This window comes from Micropterus dolomieu, linkage group LG01, assembly GCF_021292245.1.
Source record: "Micropterus dolomieu isolate WLL.071019.BEF.003 ecotype Adirondacks linkage group LG01, ASM2129224v1, whole genome shotgun sequence".
In the NCBI taxonomy this organism is placed as follows: Eukaryota; Metazoa; Chordata; class Actinopteri; order Centrarchiformes; family Centrarchidae; genus Micropterus; species Micropterus dolomieu.
Window position 1 is genome coordinate 35,933,435 of NC_060150.1, and position 16,952 is coordinate 35,950,386.

The following is a 16,952-nucleotide window of genomic DNA, read 5'->3' on the forward strand; positions in this document are numbered from 1 at the left end:
GTGTGTCTTTGGTATTGTTTTTATTAATGTAACTTCTGCACAATAATATTACAAATGTATTTTAAATGGTGCAAAGCTCATTGTCCGCTGACTTTGTTTCAGACAATCCGGACTTTAAATTCAGTAGTATTGGGGGTAACATAACCGTTGAGACTGTGAGTCTTGTGCCAGCAAATTATACGTGGAAATCTTGTTCCAACGACAGGTATGTTCACTGTTGGACTGCTCAGATCAGAGGGCACACATACACACTCAGATTGCTATTTCCTCAAGACCCTGTTCTTTTCTCATAACAGTTGTCAAACAGTCGAAAATGCAGGTCAGACAGTGGAGGAAGTCTCCTGTAACAAGACAATCAAGAGCTCCCTACATACCAATCTAGTGAAAGGACACAGTCTTAAGTTTTGCCTGGAAAACTCAGTTGGCTCCTGGTGCAGTCCTCAAAACACCATATTGTACCAAGCACCTTCAGTCAAAGCTGTCAAAGGTAGCGAGATTGATTTCACATTACAAAATCTTGAATTGCTGACTGTTTTTTGATGACTGTCATTATAAACTCTCCTTCATCCCTGTTTTTAGGTCTTCCAAATATTGATGACGGCAGCTTGATGGTGCTGAAAGTAGGCAGTATGCTTCTGCTTCTGGCATTGGCAGTAGTTAGTGTGGTGCTCATGTACTTTGTCAAAAAGAAGGTATATAATACACACACACACACACACACACACACACACACACACACACACACACACACACACACACACATACATAAACACATGTGAGGACATGGTGCCAACCCCTTTGTGTTTTCAATAGAAACCCCAGTACAAGCCGCAGCTTCAGATGATCCAGATGGTTGGACCCAACGACAATGACTACATCTACATAAACTTCAATGACTTTGAGTATGACCTGAAATGGGAGTTTCCCAGGGAGAACCTCGAACTGGGTATGCAGTAGACTTGATACCAGACCACTACTGTATTTGTTTGGTATTGAAGACAGTAGTAGAAGTACTCTGATCATTTTGTTAAGTAAAAGTATCAGTAAAACAATATAATCATAAAAGCCATACAGCTCGATTGTAGTCCAGCCTTTACTTCCGTAACCTATCTGTGTCACTTTGTAACACGCTTCATAATGCTCGCATAGCAGCTTGTCAGGCCCTCAAAAACACTGGTGGAGAAACACACTGAGCTGCAGCACACACAGTGACAAGAGGTGCTTCTGACTGACTAGTAGTGTTTAACTAGTTACTGCACATGTGCGAACACCCAACAAAGATCTTGTAGAAGTGCAATGCTTCACTCGGTAGCTAAAATTGAGGGTTCAACTCCCAGGGTAAAAAAAGGGGGCTGCAGCAATGTGCAATATGACCATGTAAACTTATTCTGGTACAACCCCTGAATAAAATGATGAACCTGAAAATGAGCATAATATGACCACTTTAAGTAAAAGTACTAGGTTTGCAGAAAATCAGCCTCTGTGACTGATATAATATAGGCCTATTAAATTGTTTTATTTTTGATGCAATCAATAATGCAACTACTTCTTACAATGTTGGGTATAGTTTACCAAACTAGGGGTTGGGCCCCTTCAAAGGGGCACAAGAAGAGGGGTCGTGAGACAATTGATGGGTGAGGAAAGAAGAAAAAACAAAGTTGGGCTTCATATAGTTCTAACTAGCATCCTTTTCTTTTGGGGTTTTACCTCTTTGGGTCTTGGAACAGTTAATAAATCAAACCAGACGTTTAGAGGGTATATCACTTTTTGGTGACTGCTAACAACTTATAGACACATTTTTGTAAAAGGCCACATCCCAAACACATTAGGTAGCACTGGACAATGCATTGTACAGAAAATTGTTTTTCTTATGAGCAAGCAGTGTTTTTACATGTAAAATCTCAATCTGAGCTGCAAGTTACCCTTGCTCAGCGTGAGCAAAAATCAAAGTGAGGTGTTTCTGTGTCTTCCCCAGGTAAAGAACTGGGCTCTGGGGCTTTTGGCATGGTGGTCCAGGCTACAGCGTATGGCATCAGCAAACCTGGAGTCTCACAGCAGGTAGCTGTCAAGATGCTTAAAGGTCAGTGTTTCACATATTTATTTTATGTGAGTGAAATGCAAAATGTTATGGAGGTCATTTCAGTAGGTGATGTGGTGTTTGACCTTGCAGAAAAACACGAGACGATGGAGAAGGAGGCTCTGATGTCAGAGCTCAAGATGCTGACTCACATCGGTCAACACGCCAACATTGTTAACCTGCTCGGGGCATGCACAGACACAGGTACATTATACCACTAATTACACACATGCACAATAATATGAGATTTATTTGCTTACAACTACATTATGTGTGTTGTAAACCATTAAATGTTTATATAGTGCTGATAGATTTTAAATAATATTTGTTTTCCCCATACAGGACCCACATACCTGATTTTCCAGTACTGCTGTTTTGGAGATCTACTGAACTACCTAAAGAAAAACAGAGACCGCTACCACAAGTCTGTCACTGATGCTTTCAATAAGGACCGTTTCACCAGCCTTTACCACAACCTGCAGTGCGGGAAGGGCTCTAGGTGAGAACAAGGGGAAAACAAGGGGTGGGAGAAAAATTGGGGGACTAATTTGGCAATAAGGGCAACAAAGGGCAATACAAGTACAGGCATATTTGTTAAATAACTCTTTTGGATGTCTGGTTTAACATCATAATCACAATCCTGTCCCATTGTTTTCTCAGTGAGCTGGACACACCTTTGGACAATTACATTCCCATGCACTGTTCTACCACCAGAGGGCAGGAGGACATCGCCCTCCTCACTCTCAACTTCGGTGACATGGACAGCTTTGAAGGTTGAAAAAAATACCATCTGAAGTCAGAACACGCATGTTGTCAAATAGATCCACTAATAAATGAACACCTACAGCTCAGTGATGTGCGAATGGGATCTGTGTTGTTCCTAATTGATGCCAGTTTGTCTGCAGACCCAGAGATCTACAAAGACCCAGATGATCAGACAGTGGACATGCAAGCCCTGACCTTTGATGACCTGCTCAGCTTCGCCTTCCAAGTGGCCAAAGGCATGGAGTTCCTGTCCTCCAAGAACGTAAGGGACAAAGGATCACACACACTACAAACTCTCCACATTTACATCTGTCAACTCCACACTCTCTACACTGACACACAGCTGATGTTTTCCAGCAACTATTCTGATGATTGCTTCACAATTAATGCATTTTTTTTCCCCCTAGTTCTTGCTTCTCAGTCGTGAGTTTTTTCTATGCAATACATGACAATAAATGCTTAAAATTACTTGTCTACAAAGAACACAAACATTTCAAACTGCAAACTGCTGTTATGGGCTTGATCTTTGTCTATTATGTGTGGTGTGATTGAAGTAAATATCCTGACGATTGGTCCTGTCTGTCTGCAGTGTATCCATCGAGACCTGGCAGCCCGAAACGTGTTAGTGACAAAGGGCAGACTGGTGAAGATTGGTGACTTTGGACTGGCCCGGGACATTGAAAACGACTCCAACTATGTCGTGAGAGGAAATGTATGTCGCAAGATGCCTGCTATCAATGTTATTTACATCATTCATTGGTTGCTACATTCTGGATATTTTTTCACCGTGTCTCACACATTGACGCATACATTTGCTGTCTGTCAGGTGCGTTTGCCAGTGAAGTGGATGGCACCGGAGAGCACCTTTCAGGGGATATACACCATGAAGAGTGACGTCTGGGCTTATGGCATTCTGCTCTGGGAGATCTTCTCACTCGGTAGCTTCGCCAGCGCTCTCCATGGGCAGCACATTTAAAAAGCACACAATCAATTCCTGCACAATGATTAACACCAGCTCTGTCTGTCTAACTGTTGGTCTCAGGTGTTACTCCGTACCCAGGAATGAAGGTGGATCACACGTTCTATTCAATGATTGAGAGAGGATTTAAGATGGAGTGTCCATACTACGCCGACGAGTCTGTGTAGGTGTCTTCAGTCTGTATGCGACCCTTATGTTTCTCTAATAAATTGACACAATATTTGAATGGATTCAAGACAGTGACCAGATTCAGAATCAACTCTGTACACTGTAACGATGAAGATATTTTAATCATTTGCACCATAATAACAATGAACAATGGCAGTAAAAAACACAACAAGGTTTTTCTTTTAGACAGGTTCATATGAAAAACAGGTTGTAGGATACTTACTGCACTAACAGATCTTTTCACTTGTTTTAAGAAAATAAGGACCCAACTGTTGCCAGAATTGTCTATAATTGTATATAAAATAGTTTAACTGCAGCTGGAACAGTGAAACACTGCTTAATACTTAAGTAACATTTATCCAATAATGTTACCTATATAGAACACTATGAAATGTGCCATTTTACAGTTTTACTTTTGATGTTTTACTGTAAGTGCACTTTGCTAATACATTTACTTAAGTACTTTACTTAAGGTTTAAGTGTTTTACATTGTTGTAGTACTTTCACTTAAGTAAAGTTTACAAGTACTTCTTAACCTGCTGTCATCAAGACCAAACAAATGCGTTAGTGCAGCTGGGAACCTTCATAGACAAGAAGTCTTTCAGCAACTATTGACAAAATCTATGAATATTTCATAGTTTTTCTCTATGACTTTCCTCTCCAGGTACGGGATGATGTGCAAGTGTTGGGCCCTGGATCCCTGCAACCGGCCATCTTTCTCCAAACTGGTGTCCTTCATGTGTGATATGCTGACAGACAGAGAGGAGAAGGTAGGCCTGTAGAGCAAGGCCAGCTTACTATGGGTAGAAATAGTCTATTTGAAGCAGAGTTTTATCCTTTTGTATCTGATCTATAAGCAACATTATTATCTAAACTTACTCCTTTTCTTCCTTCCTCTATCAGCTCTACCATAACATGCTCGACCAGTCATCCAGCGACTACCAGAATGCACCGGCCATTTTGGACATTTCCGCCTTGACAAGACAAAGCGAGAACAAGACGCAGACAGCCAATAACTACTGTCGAACCCATGCGACTGAAGAGAGCAAAGTAGACACCGTGGCAGCTGAGGAGGAGCTTCTGAAGCCGTCTGATACAGAGTGATCCCCTATCACTGAAAGCCTGTTGACCAAATGTTCAAAGCATTTTATCTAACAATAGTTACAGGAGACTGCATTTGCTTTATATTATATTAAAAAGTTTTACTCGGGACATGTAGCATATATTTAACATACCTTTTCAGGATCTCCAGAAGTAACCAAACATACAATGTTTTTTTTTTCTCCCCTACGGGATTTGAGCGAATTATATTCTCACTGACAATGTGGTCTGAATGTAAATACTGACTTTTTTATCTTTTTATTGTGCAGCTAAAAGTGAAAAAAGGATCCCTAAAATTCTCAGGACTGTATAATATAGGGGAGCACGGGGCACAAGCTAACACGGGGTAAGATGTAACACAGACATTATACGTTGTTGCACAGGGTCGAGCAGATTGTGTTTCAGGTCAGTTTATCAAAGAGATTACCTTAATAACCATTTTTTTGCCTAAAATGTAGTACAGCTGACCAACTTAAAGACAAACTCAGCAGAGTGGGGTTACAACCAACCCCTATCAATATTTACATATATATTTTGATGTGTGGATACATTCCATCTTTCCCTTGGGCCCACCATTTGAATATAAATCCATGATAGACCATAATTTAGATGAAAAGACATCTCTCTTTCTTTATATGATATATATCATGGATGGAAAGTGATAATATCTACAAATATCTACTTATCTATTTATCGACTCATGATGGTTGAGGGTTAAATGGATGTGTGGATATCTGTCATATATAGATCCATAAATTATTCACCTATAATATATACATATAATTTAATTTAATCAGATAGAATTTTTTGGATGAACAGAATATTCTAGCAAGTGTTACAACTAACCCCACACATGGGAGAAGTTGTAAAATTTCACTCCCTCAACATTCAGCACAATTGTACAAGAACGGTAGGTCCCAGAAATAAACTTCAAGTGTTCATTTGTAGCAGAGATGTGTGTTGCTTGTATAAAAATATGATTAATCAAACGCAAATGTTTTTCAGTTATTTAGTCCAAACCAAAATGTGTTAGGTTGTGCCACTCTTCCCTACACATGTATTTAGACTTGTAAGCTATAGCCTAGAGTTGTCACTCTTTTTCTACATTCAGCCTGTAGCAACTGATCAAGGATCAAGGTTCATCCAATATTTTTTTTTTTGTTTTATTGTCTTAAGCTACAATGCATAGACCTATAGAAACAACCTTTTGCCTTAAAATACTGTCTTATAAATATAATTGTAATGGTAATTATTTTGTTGTGGCCTGTGTTATCTCAGTTTTGTACACATTTATGTATTTGTTCAAACCAAGCTTCTCTATTTTATTTTAACATTTTTTTTTAATACATTAGGCTATATTGTCATGTTTAGGAATAGCATTATACCTGCAATAAAACGTACTTTTAATAACAACGATCTAGGTCAACCAAAAAGTGATTTTCTTCTCCAATTGTTTTATTTGGGCATTTCAAGAGGCCAGAAGAGGAATATTTTTATTTTCCCATCTAGTCAATCATCTCTGACGGAAGGAGGTGCTATAGGGACTGACTTCCGGGAACAAGAATGTAAACAAACAATGGCGTCCGAAGCGGTGTGTATCACGCTGGGTTGAATTTATTGAATTGGCTGTTGGTGTAGAGAAAAACATCAACGAAAGTGAGAAAAAAACGACTGTTGCCGTTAGCCTATATCTGTTTCACACTTTTAGCGGCACTATGGCTCTTTGCTTGGGTTACAGTTGCGCAATGAGGAGCGCTCTGCGCGCCTGTTGATCACCGTCACAGAAGTCGTAGTGGAAGGCACAAATACAGTGATCTGTCTGACGGGGCGTCCGCTCAGGGTTACACCATACTAGTGAGCACGACGTCTGTCGAGCTCATAGGTAGTCTGAACCCGGTGTTAAACACATTTGCAAACTATTTCCATTCTATTTCAAAAGTTTGGCAGTTGATGTGAGAAGGAAAATATTAACCTCAGCAGGCATAGGGGCTGTGTCCAACAGTGCATGAACCCTTGTTGCAAAGTTTTGTCCGAAGGTCGACAAACGCTGCCTGTGTAGTGTCCCCACGTGAACATGGACATCGCCGCAGTGAATGCGCTTCCTTACGAGGAGTTTGTGAATATTTTCGGCAATGTGGTAGAGAAGTGTCCCATTGTAGCAGCTGCTGTGTGGTCGAGGCGTCCCTTTGTGAGCCTGACAGCTGTTGAGGCTGCAATCAGTGACTTCATCGATGCTCTCCCAGAATCAGGTGAGACAGTCCTACATTTTAGTAGCTGTTTATTTAGTGTTTAGCTCTGCTGAAGTTTTGGGTGGTTGTTTGCCCCTCAGGCCTACATGGGATAAAACATTAGCCTACTAACTAATCTGAGAGTCGCCCTTTGTGCAGGTAAAGAGGGGATCCTCAGGTGTCACCCCGACCTCGCGGGCAGAGACCTCCAGAGCGGCACCTTGACCCGGGAGTCTCGCGAGGAGCAGGCTGGAGCCGGGATGGACGCTCTGAGCTCCCCGGAAGCTTCGCGTATAGCCCGGCTCAACGACGACTACAAGGAGCGCTTCGGGTTCCCGTTCGTCATCTGCGCGCGGATGAACGACAAGGCGAGCATATTGCTGCAGCTGTCCGAGCGCTGCCAGAACGAGCGCGCGGTGGAGAGGGCGCGCGGCATCGAGGAGGTGAAGAAGATATGCCGCTTGCGTCTCCAGGGTCTCGTGCTAACTGACGCAACCAACAAGTAATGAATTTCATTTCTCCTGTTCCAGTTTAACCACCTGTGGTAAAGACTGGCATTGTTCTCAGGTCTGCATAGGCTGTGATATTTGCTTTATTCCAACTTTATTATGTGTCATTCATCCACCGTACTGTACAATTAATGATTCAAACAATAAAATATGTGTATCGTTGATTCTAATTGAACACTTTACATGGCGTAGCCTTATTTACACGTGGACACTGATAATATGGCAAATACAGTCATAACGCATATATACATTCATAAACATGCTTGTATGCTACTCACATGTCTGAGGTGAAAATAATGCACTGTAAAACTTAATAAGGCCATGAAACAGTGCCTCTGAAGGGGCTTTGCATGGTTTGGTTGTCTCAGCATGCCATCTGGTGCCCAAAAGCCCTCAAAGCAACCAGGGTGAAGTGGGATGAAAAAAAAATGTCCCTTCAGTCCAGTAAACGATAGGCAGTGATATCCAATAAGGAGGCATAGGTGGTCCTTGAGAGAGAGAGAGAGTTCAAGGGGGTCCTTGGGAAATAAACACCAGATTTAAATGCCTTAACTATAAGGGAGATTTGTTGGTTTCCCTCCCTCCATTTTCGCCCTAATTCTGCATCTTATATGATTCCTAAAATATAAATCCTCTCAGGTGGGCTGCCTTAAATAGCCTATTTGAAAAAGATCCCTGCAGTGTGAATGTAAGTCCCTCCTGCAGGTCTATGCGGGCTCTCTGGACCCAGGGACGGAGAGGGAGTGGCCGTGCTGCGGGGAAACAGAGGGTGAGGTGGTGTGAGGTCCGTTCGTAGAGGAGACCCCTCCCGCGGCCTCCCCCTGGTCTCCAGAGGTGATGGAGGAGTCCTGGTCCGGGTCGCCCCCCCTCGCCCTCCGGCGGTCCTCCTCCTTCTTCCACTTCATGCGCCGGTTCTGGAACCAGATCTTGATGTGGCGCTCGGTGAGGCTCAGGGTCAGGGCCAGCTCCACGCGGCGCGGCCTCGAGATGTAGCGATTGAACAGAAACTCCTTCTCGAGCTCCAGCAGTTGGGCGCGCGTGTAGGCCGTCCTCGTGCGTTTGTTTTCCTCACTCTCCGCCATTACGTATGGTCCTAGAGACAAACAGAGATTGTAAGTGTACAAGTGCTTATCATTTATTAAAGTTTGCAGGTGTAGCCTACCTATTATTTATTTAGTATGGACTAAATCTAAAGTAAAGAGTAAATTAATTGTAATAATTATCCTTTAAGTTTTTACTGGACATGACCTATAAGCCTTATTAGAAGTGCATGGGTTAGATTCCGACAACTCCAGCAGGTAGGCCCTACCTGCAGAAACCACAGTGTTGGCTATGTTTGTTTTAATAGCCAGTAAAATAAACATTTATTCAACGTTACACGGAATTTACAGTTATTTAAAATTTACCGAAAAATTGCCTACGTCCTTAGTTGAAATATGGAAGCAACAGGTGTTATGAAGACGCTCTAAAGCTGTAATATGTTGTCAGGACAATGTAGCCTATTATATTTAAAACACTAAATTCCATTTCAGTGCAGCTTTTAAAGATTATGGGTAACATATTTTGGAGATTAAGATTAAGGTTTTGGTTTGTTGAATTGTTGGCTTCTGTAAATAACATCACAGAGTACGGTCTAGACCTGCTCTTTTATGAAAAGCGCTGTGAGATAACTGTTGTTGTGATTTGGCGCTATATAAATAAAATTTTATTGAATTGGTTCTAGGTTGTTGTTTCCTATTACTGTGGACAAAACAAATAATAGCCTAATGTATAGCCTACATGTGGTGACCCACATCCTACTAGTGATCAGATAGGCTATTACAAATTAAACATGATAAAAGCAGAGTTTGCATTGATAGATGAGTTTGTGACATCTGAGAGCACACATTTAGACGTGGTTCACAAATGTTTTTGTGGCTGATTTGCGGAAGCTTAGAAGAAAACGAGGGTGAGAGTGAAACAGGTAACTTTGCAGTCTCTAAAGCCATCGCGCTATTCCTCACTACCCGGGACCTCCCGAGTCCCTCCTCAGGTCATAAGGAACACGACTAGATTTAGTAAATTAACTCAGTTCAGGAATGACCCTTATAACTTACACATGGCCTCAACATCAAAATCAAAACAGTCATGCAAAAAAACATTTATTACATAAACAACTTCAGAAAAAAAGAACGCATTTAATGGACATGTAAGCCAAACCTACATTTTGCCTTATTATTGGGGTTTTTCTTGCAGTCGATCAGTATCAGAATGAGCTGTTTTGCCAAGTAGGCTTACACATATAAAGGGATTTGTTTTGGTGATTTGGTGCATTACAATAAATAGTAAATAAAAATAAAAACCTACAAATCAATAAAAAGGCCCAATCAGCTAGTTAGAGCAGAAAGTGATGTAGCCTCTAAATATATTTCTTTCCCTCTAGAAATGTCTCTTTGTTGATTAAAACTTACCTGGACAATAAGATACAGGCTATAACAATTTAACTGTAAATACCAACCATAGAAACGTGTAGCCACTGACGGTATAAAGGACTAGCTATTTATAAGAGCACGATTGACAGCTTTGACCCTGGCATCCACTATATTATCCTTACATTTTGCAACACTTACATCAACCTTTTTGAAATGAAAGCCCTCTTAGTGTCAGCGTCTATTAAAAACGTTTCGCAGTTTATTGCTAAATTTAGTGAAAACATGCTACTTAAAAAATACAGCCTACATATGAAAGTCATTGATATATCTTCAGTATACTATAACCAATTAACATTCACAAAAAAACTGCGCATAAAAGTAGGTCAATTGATACGGAATATGATTTAATTTCAAAAAATGCCATAGCCTATATCAAATCAGTGACGTAGAATAAAGGTTTGTTGAATCGTCTGAAACTTTTCTCTGATGATTTTTGCGGCAGAAACTTCGTGGTCTGGATGACGTCCACATTTTTCTCTGAGGAAAATCAGCTCATTAGAAAACAAAATTTAGTTTGATATGCCTATAATTAAAGCCAAAAGAGTCATGTAATTAAAATACCACCCAGTAGAAGAGAAGAAAATGATAAATTAAATGGTTCAGTAATTTAATTTAAATGGTAAAATTTGGACTAACATTTCACTGTTAGCATAAAAGTTTTTTTTTTAAGGCATACATCAATCAAAAACCACTGCTGTAGATTTGGGTGTTTTAAGGGCCTATTATAGTCTTGAATAGGCTATGCAGCCTTTTGATGGTTTGAGATATGGCGATTTGTGACAATGTTTTGTAAAGACAAAACCAACATTTTTGTGACGATAAGACCTGATAAAAAGCAAGCGCTGACCTTCCGGGCCTTTTACAAATTGACTGACAAGGTAAACTGAAACACCCAGGATCATATTGTTGGGAGCATGTCGTCATTACGGGCCTCAGAAAGAGTCACTAAGAAACTCACTTATTACTGCTATGGCTACAGAGCAATGTTGTAAACAAAACGGTGCATGTATTTTTGAAATAATCTTATTCTATGGAGTGATTGCAATTAAAATCTCAGTTCTTTATTCCGTAACGGTCTATGTTATAGGGATCTTATTTACTTGACATTTACTGATGTGTGGCGGGTTTTGAAGAATTACCTGCCCACTGTCCCTTCCAGGTGTGCGAGTGAGATTTTGTGGTTTTCATCCAGGGGAAAGGGAGGTGATATCTCTGATCCCCCGTGTCTCCGTAGGCTGTAGCAGGCGTGAGAGACTGCTGCTGGAGCCCCTGAGGATGGTGGAGCTGAGGCACACCTGGATCCTCCCGCATGGGTAGACTGTAAGAGGGGGCAATGTCAGGAAGGCTGGCTTGCTCCAAGACTCCCATGGCCGGCGGTGTGTAGACAGAGTGCACCTGCCTGCTCATGTAGAGGCAGGGCGGCGGGCTGTGGCTGTAGTCCTCCCCCTGTGATCTCTGGTAGGCACAGGAGTCTTTAAAAACCTGAGATGGATAATAATGATCTTCCCGATTCATGGCTTCCGTGGACCCGCACATGTACCGTACCTGCGCCCTGCCTTGGCGTGGACGTTCTGCTCTACCGGTCTCTGGCGCAACTGCGAGGCCCCTCACGGCTCCACACAGGTGTGTCACTCTGCCACCATGTGACCCTGCAGCGCCAAAGCCATTGGTTTCACTGTTTGCTCAAAACGGCAGACCCGTAGCCCTCAGTTTCCAGGATATCTTGCAGCTTGTGGGATTTTTCAGTAAATTGAACAGAACGGCCGTCAGCGCGTAAATCAATGCCACTCTGTAAATACCGTGACTTTTACCTGGCACCCACCCGTGTTTGTCCCCTATAGCATCGACAGGTGAACAGGTGAATCTGTGAGAGCCAAGACCCTGCCTGTACACACAGAAAAAAAAGGTTCAACAGCTCCTTTTAAGTCTAGAGCGCACGAAAGAAACATGTTTTCTCATGTAGGATTGTCCTCAAACAATGAAGCATCGACAATTTATATGGTTATACCTCCCGTCTGCACACTGCAGCTGATAAATCGATATGTATGGGCGCAAACATTGGTTGACCTGCCAGATAAGAGACCTGGATGATGAGACAGTTGTCTTGGAAACTCGGGAGAAAAAACTCAAACACCATAGTCTATTTCCACACCCTCGTTTTTTTTTTCATTTGTCTACACCTTTGTGACTTTTAAACGTACCCATTACACTGCTCTAAATGCATCATTTAACACCATTTAGCGCGTGTGGTCCCCGCACGAAGGGCCCTCGGCGATAACAAACACCGAGCTGCTGCTGCGGCCGCTGCAGCACTCTCGCCATGTTTGCTGGCCATTAGCCTTTGGCAGGTGTGTGTTCGCCCCATTAAACAACAGCACTCGCGGTTAACCAATTAGGCTGGAGTGAGCAAAAGAACTCAATTAACCGGCGAGCGCGCGGAGCGTGTCTCCACAGCCCCGCGAGCTCACCACCAGCATTTACGCACATTTTGAGCCTCCGATCGGAGTGATTTACCTATTCTTCATAAACTGTGCAGGATGGCGGGGCTTTTACCTTGATAGCGTGCAACAATACACTATTTGCACTGAGTTCTTCAAAAGCAATTATGGCCCTTTCCCCAGTATCTTAATGGGGCACTCAGCGATGCTATAAAGTTCAAGTAAACCAATTCTATACAAATCACCCCCCTGCATTATGGCTTAATGGTGTTTATATTTGATCATTGTTTCAAAGAGGAAGGAAACAGTTAACCGAAGCTATTCTCCACCACAGCGGAGACGGACAATGTGATTTATGAGGCATGAGGGGCGTTAAGCGCATTTTGGCTGACAGACACAAGATTCTGCGTAAAATGGCTCAAACAAGGAGTAGGGCAGATTAAATTTTACTATAATAGACCTATAAGGGTCATCATGAACAAAGAGAGTGCCACGTTTATAAAATAAAAAATAAAAAACTCTCTGGATGTAGAACAATAAAAGAGTGTAAGCTGTAAGCTTAAACACATGGAGACAAATGGATGGGAAAGATATAAAAGGCCCTATACCACTTTCAACGCTTGAGCAAATGTCCATCTGTTGTCTTGAAACCCGGATGACCCCATTAAAACAAGTAGAATTATTGTGACTTTTTAATCACTGGATTATTATTATTATAATAACAGTTAACAGATATTGTTGCCATTACAGCCTTATTAAAGTCCTATTAATCCATTGTGGGAGACCACTTGTTCAGGAGGAGTCTTGCACATGTAGGAGTGTCAGGAAAACAAGATTTTTTTTTCTCCTTTGACAAACAAACCCATTTCTGATAGCTGCATGTACATGTCAAAAAAGTTGGACACGTGATAAAATGTGCTTACCCAGTGGCGACAGCAGCATGGCTTATGTAAACATTAGGGCTGGTGAATAATGACCGAAGAATTGTAATGACATTATAATTGAACGACATTATAATTGAACGTGAGAGGGGAGGGCCCTACAATATTGGCTATAAATGAGTTGATTTCCTGAAATATAACATCCACTTTATTTAGTGGAAAATCAGGAGGAAAAATACTCCAACTACAAAACAAACTCAAACATGAACAGTAAACTGCAAGACAATTCTCCACCCTGAAAGTCTTATATGGCTCCTTCTATTATGCGGTGTCCAACATGAATAGGAGGTCTTTCAGCCTGCTAGCAGGTGTGTGAGGTGTGTTAGCTCGCCAGAGAGCAGTTTCAGAAGTGCCCACCTCTGTGCTCCCTGGACAGGGAGTGGCCTTTGCAAAAGAACCAGGTCTTTATTTATGAAGTAGTCTGTCTCTGTTCTGGCCATCCCTCCCATGTCTCCGGTCTCTGCCGTCTTTGTGCCGGTAACCCCCGTCTTTGTCACTACTCTGCTTCTTATCTTTGTTGTTGCAGCTCTCCCTGTGATGGTGTTTATGGTCTGCGTGGCCTCCGTTGCTTCTGTGATATCCGGGAGGTGTTCTGCTGCGGTCCCGTCTTCTTCCCGGGGAGTCGCTCCTCAGGCACCCTCTTGAGATGGAGTGTCCGTCTCTGGGCTCACTTGTGCGCCCCTGCAGGCCAGTGGAGCGCAGGGTGTTCAGGAGGAAGCGTTTGTTGGGGCTCCGCAGGGGACACTTCAACCTGAAAGGAGGAGTGAGCAGACACACTTTTTACATCTGACAGGATAGACTTGACATCCTTAGTTGAATTCAGAGCTAATAACCATTTGAAATGATAATAAAGGCTGACTTGACTACTTTTTGGCCAGAAAATAAACAAAGTCCACCCCAAAGGGAGTTTCCATCTCCCACAGAAAACACTGCTCCTGAAATGCCTGAAAACAGATCGATTGTAGTCCAGCCTTGTTTAACCTATCTGCATCACTATGCACTCCTCATAATGCTCACCTAGCGGCTTGTCAGACACGCCCTCAAAAACACTGGTGGAGAAACACACTGAGCTGCAGCACACACAGTAACAAGACGTCTGCCCGCTTCTGATTGGCTAATAGTCCTTAGCTAAGTACTGTGCATGTGCAACTCCCAACAAAGATTAAATAGAAGTGAGATGCTTCACTCGGTAGCTAAAACAAAGCATTCAACACACATGGTGAAACGAGGTGCTGCAGCAATGTACAGTATGACAATATAGTTTAAAAATATGGTGTTTTTTGAAAATTAAACTATGTAAACCTATTCTGGTACAACCCCTAAATACAATTATGAACCTGAAAATGAGCATAATATGACCTCTTTAAAGTTTACTTGTTGATATTGTTTTAAATATTTGTGATTGTTTTAGTAAATGTGTGTGGCGATGACTGCTTTGTGTGACTGTCTCTGTGTTCTTGTTTTCAATGTTGTATATACAGTATGAGGTTTTTCTAGATCTCAAGGAGACTTTCTGAATAGATACAGCTTAACTAACTAATAGCAATCTATTTCATTTTGTTTTGAGTATTTTTAAATTGCACCCTTGCCAAGACAAAATGAGCAACAAGGGTAACTAGCACTGCATTTACTGTAGCTGGGTATACTGGCATAATCAGTATCATAATGAAGACAGTTTGGGGGATGGCAAATAATTACACAATAAAACATTAGTAAATTGGCTATAACCTTGTTCATTTCAGTCATATAGAACAATATAGTGAGTTCAGAAAAAACAAACAAACCCATTAATGACCCTGCAACATAGCTCAAACACAGTTATATAATACAGTACTGATACATTCGATCAATACAGAATCAGTAAATTATCATGCAATGGTGACATGAAATTAATTTGCAGTTATAAAAGCTCCAGAAAGTAATAAGCATAATTTTATTTACAAATAAATGAGTTGCTATAAATGCTGGTTTCCTAAAATGTGTCATGCCATGTTATGTGGAGGCATCTTTTTTAATAGGTGTCAGATTTAATGTGTTGTTTTGTCTAAATAAATTGATGTGGATCCAGGGAGGAGTAGCTACTGTTGTGTACACGTTATATATTAAGGACATGAACAAATTGGCGGAGAATATAGCACAGAAACAAGGCAGAGTGTGCGCAGAGTAAATCTAAACACACCACAAATAGGTGATGCACCCAAAGAACAAAACTTGCCCCAGTGCAAGTACAGCGAAGCTGATGAGTAGCAGTTAAATGTCCACAGATGGCAGATATGTGCAGGCTAATACAGATGGCATGTCAAATAAAGTGCTCACCATCCTGCAGGGCCCATGGTCTCTGCTCTCACCCGAGCCCTGTCAGTCTCCCTCAGGAGCTCCTCCACTGCGCGCCTACATGGATAAATAAAGACAAATATCAAAACGAGTCATGTGAAGGGGAGGAAACCGGGGATAAGTTGAGGACAAAGATGGCACAACACCTCAAGGGGGAGCCAAGGGGAGAATAATTTAATTAAGTGAGAGAACACAGAGTGATGCAGAGTGTAAAGGAGAAAGTGAATCATTAGTGAGTGAATGAGGGACGGCGGCAGTGTCCTCGTTTGACCCGAGCTGCTGAATCAGCAGAGTCTCGGCAGAGGAGAGACACTGATTTAGCCGACCTTTAACCACACAGCACAGGCAGCTAACGATATCTGTCATGGTGACAGGGTTTCCTTACAACCACTACACACTCACCCTCGTCTTACGACACAAAACAGACAGCTGTAGACCAAAAATAGCCCTACGGATGGAGGGGTGGTAACGTTAAGCTACGGGTTTGAAGGTAAACTAGCTAGAAGTGAGCGCTGCTGCAAACTACAAACGTTAAGTGGGTGCAAACAGCAACATAGTTACGTACTTTTCCAGGTCGTTTTCCTCTGCCATCGCGTCGTAATCAATTACAATTAGGGATACAATTAAATAGACTAAAATCGATTGTTGTACGTAAATTACTCCAGCATCTTTCCTGTTTACTTCTCCGCGAGGTCCTTCAACGGAGGACCCTGTGTTTTTCGCTGTCCTTAGCGATGCCTGATCACATCCAGCAACTAACTGTTACAGGTCTTTCTGTGACAGAAAACGAACATGACACAAATAACTTTAGTAAATGTATTTCATGGATCAATTAAAGTCGAAAACGCTTTGAATACCACTTAACATCTTGATATTTTAGCTTGAGTTTTGTTTATTTGCACAGTTTGAATCAAACAAATTACACAAAGTAGTGGTTCACA

At 41.7% G+C, this 16,952-nt stretch overlaps 4 protein-coding genes across 8 annotated transcripts in view; 2 read left to right on the forward strand and 2 right to left on the reverse strand.

The window, feature by feature from the left end:
• The window catches only part of flt3 (fms related receptor tyrosine kinase 3), a 12,434-nt gene extending 5,931 nt beyond the window's left edge, over nucleotides 1-6,503 (forward strand). For all 3 annotated transcript variants that reach the window (XM_046067229.1, XM_046067221.1, XM_046067213.1), the window contains exons 11-24: nucleotides 103-205; nucleotides 297-487; nucleotides 580-692; nucleotides 814-946; nucleotides 1,976-2,080; nucleotides 2,171-2,281; nucleotides 2,420-2,576; nucleotides 2,738-2,850; nucleotides 2,983-3,104; nucleotides 3,432-3,554; nucleotides 3,669-3,780; nucleotides 3,885-3,984; nucleotides 4,654-4,759; nucleotides 4,893-6,503. In XM_046067229.1, the coding sequence (XP_045923185.1) occupies nucleotides 103-205; nucleotides 297-487; nucleotides 580-692; nucleotides 814-946; nucleotides 1,976-2,080; nucleotides 2,171-2,281; nucleotides 2,420-2,576; nucleotides 2,738-2,850; nucleotides 2,983-3,104; nucleotides 3,432-3,554; nucleotides 3,669-3,780; nucleotides 3,885-3,984; nucleotides 4,654-4,759; nucleotides 4,893-5,093 (1,790 nt within the window). In that variant the 3' untranslated portion in view covers nucleotides 5,094-6,503. The remainder of the gene's footprint in view (nucleotides 1-102; nucleotides 206-296; nucleotides 488-579; nucleotides 693-813; nucleotides 947-1,975; nucleotides 2,081-2,170; nucleotides 2,282-2,419; nucleotides 2,577-2,737; nucleotides 2,851-2,982; nucleotides 3,105-3,431; nucleotides 3,555-3,668; nucleotides 3,781-3,884; nucleotides 3,985-4,653; nucleotides 4,760-4,892) is intronic.
• Nucleotides 6,504-6,636: 133 nt separating this feature from the next.
• urad (ureidoimidazoline (2-oxo-4-hydroxy-4-carboxy-5-) decarboxylase) lies at nucleotides 6,637-8,009 on the forward strand. Its single transcript, XM_046068003.1, has 2 exons — nucleotides 6,637-7,339; nucleotides 7,478-8,009. The coding sequence occupies exons 1-2, from the start codon at nucleotides 7,165-7,167 to the stop codon at nucleotides 7,822-7,824; spliced, it is 522 nt and encodes a 173-aa protein (XP_045923959.1). The 5' UTR covers nucleotides 6,637-7,164; the 3' UTR covers nucleotides 7,825-8,009.
• Nucleotides 7,905-12,616, reverse strand: pdx1 (pancreatic and duodenal homeobox 1). 3 transcript variants are annotated; one of them, XM_046067947.1, is made up of 4 exons: nucleotides 12,500-12,576; nucleotides 12,307-12,365; nucleotides 11,438-12,183; nucleotides 7,905-8,920 (listed from the first exon to the last, which is right to left on the reverse strand). In XM_046067947.1, the coding sequence occupies exons 3-4, from the start codon at nucleotides 11,832-11,834 to the stop codon at nucleotides 8,535-8,537; spliced, it is 783 nt and encodes a 260-aa protein (XP_045923903.1). In that variant the 5' UTR covers nucleotides 11,835-12,183; nucleotides 12,307-12,365; nucleotides 12,500-12,576; the 3' UTR covers nucleotides 7,905-8,534. The 3 variants fall into 3 exon arrangements, with proteins under 3 accessions (XP_045923903.1, XP_045923910.1, XP_045923893.1); XM_046067954.1 differs by having other exon boundaries at nucleotides 11,438-11,753; nucleotides 11,844-12,616; XM_046067937.1 differs by having other exon boundaries at nucleotides 11,438-12,615.
• Nucleotides 12,617-13,807: 1,191 nt separating this feature from the next.
• Nucleotides 13,808-16,733, reverse strand: si:ch211-140b10.6 (protein POLR1D-like). The gene is made up of 3 exons (XM_046068136.1): nucleotides 16,577-16,733; nucleotides 15,994-16,068; nucleotides 13,808-14,428 (listed from the first exon to the last, which is right to left on the reverse strand). Exons 1-3 carry the CDS (start codon nucleotides 16,600-16,602, stop codon nucleotides 14,083-14,085), a joined length of 447 nt encoding a protein of 148 aa, XP_045924092.1. The 5' UTR covers nucleotides 16,603-16,733; the 3' UTR covers nucleotides 13,808-14,082.
• Nucleotides 16,734-16,952: the final 219 nt, after the last annotated feature.

What these genes read in the sequence shown, in the direction of transcription:
- urad (XM_046068003.1), top strand. Translation starts at nt 7,165, where the DNA reads ATGGACATCGCCGCAGTGAATGCGCTTCCTTACGAGGAGTTTGTGAAT. An exon ending in CGATGCTCTCCCAGAATCAG is followed by an intron (nt 7,340 to 7,477) that starts GTGAGACAGTCC and finishes CCCTTTGTGCAG; the next exon opens with GTAAAGAGGGGATCCTCAGG.
- pdx1 (XM_046067937.1), bottom strand. Translation starts at nt 11,834, where the DNA reads ATGTGCGGGTCCACGGAAGCCATGAATCGGGAAGATCATTATTATCCA. An exon ending in CTGGAAGGGACAGTGGGCAG is followed by an intron (nt 8,921 to 11,437) that starts GTAATTCTTCAA and finishes GTTTGTCTCTAG; the next exon opens with GACCATACGTAATGGCGGAG.
- si:ch211-140b10.6 (XM_046068136.1), bottom strand. Translation starts at nt 16,602, where the DNA reads ATGGCAGAGGAAAACGACCTGGAAAA. An exon ending in GAGGAAAACGACCTGGAAAA is followed by an intron (nt 16,069 to 16,576) that starts GTACGTAACTAT and finishes TTATCCATGTAG; the next exon opens with GCGCGCAGTGGAGGAGCTCC. An exon ending in ACCATGGGCCCTGCAGGATG is followed by an intron (nt 14,429 to 15,993) that starts GTGAGCACTTTA and finishes TCCTCCTTTCAG; the next exon opens with GTTGAAGTGTCCCCTGCGGA.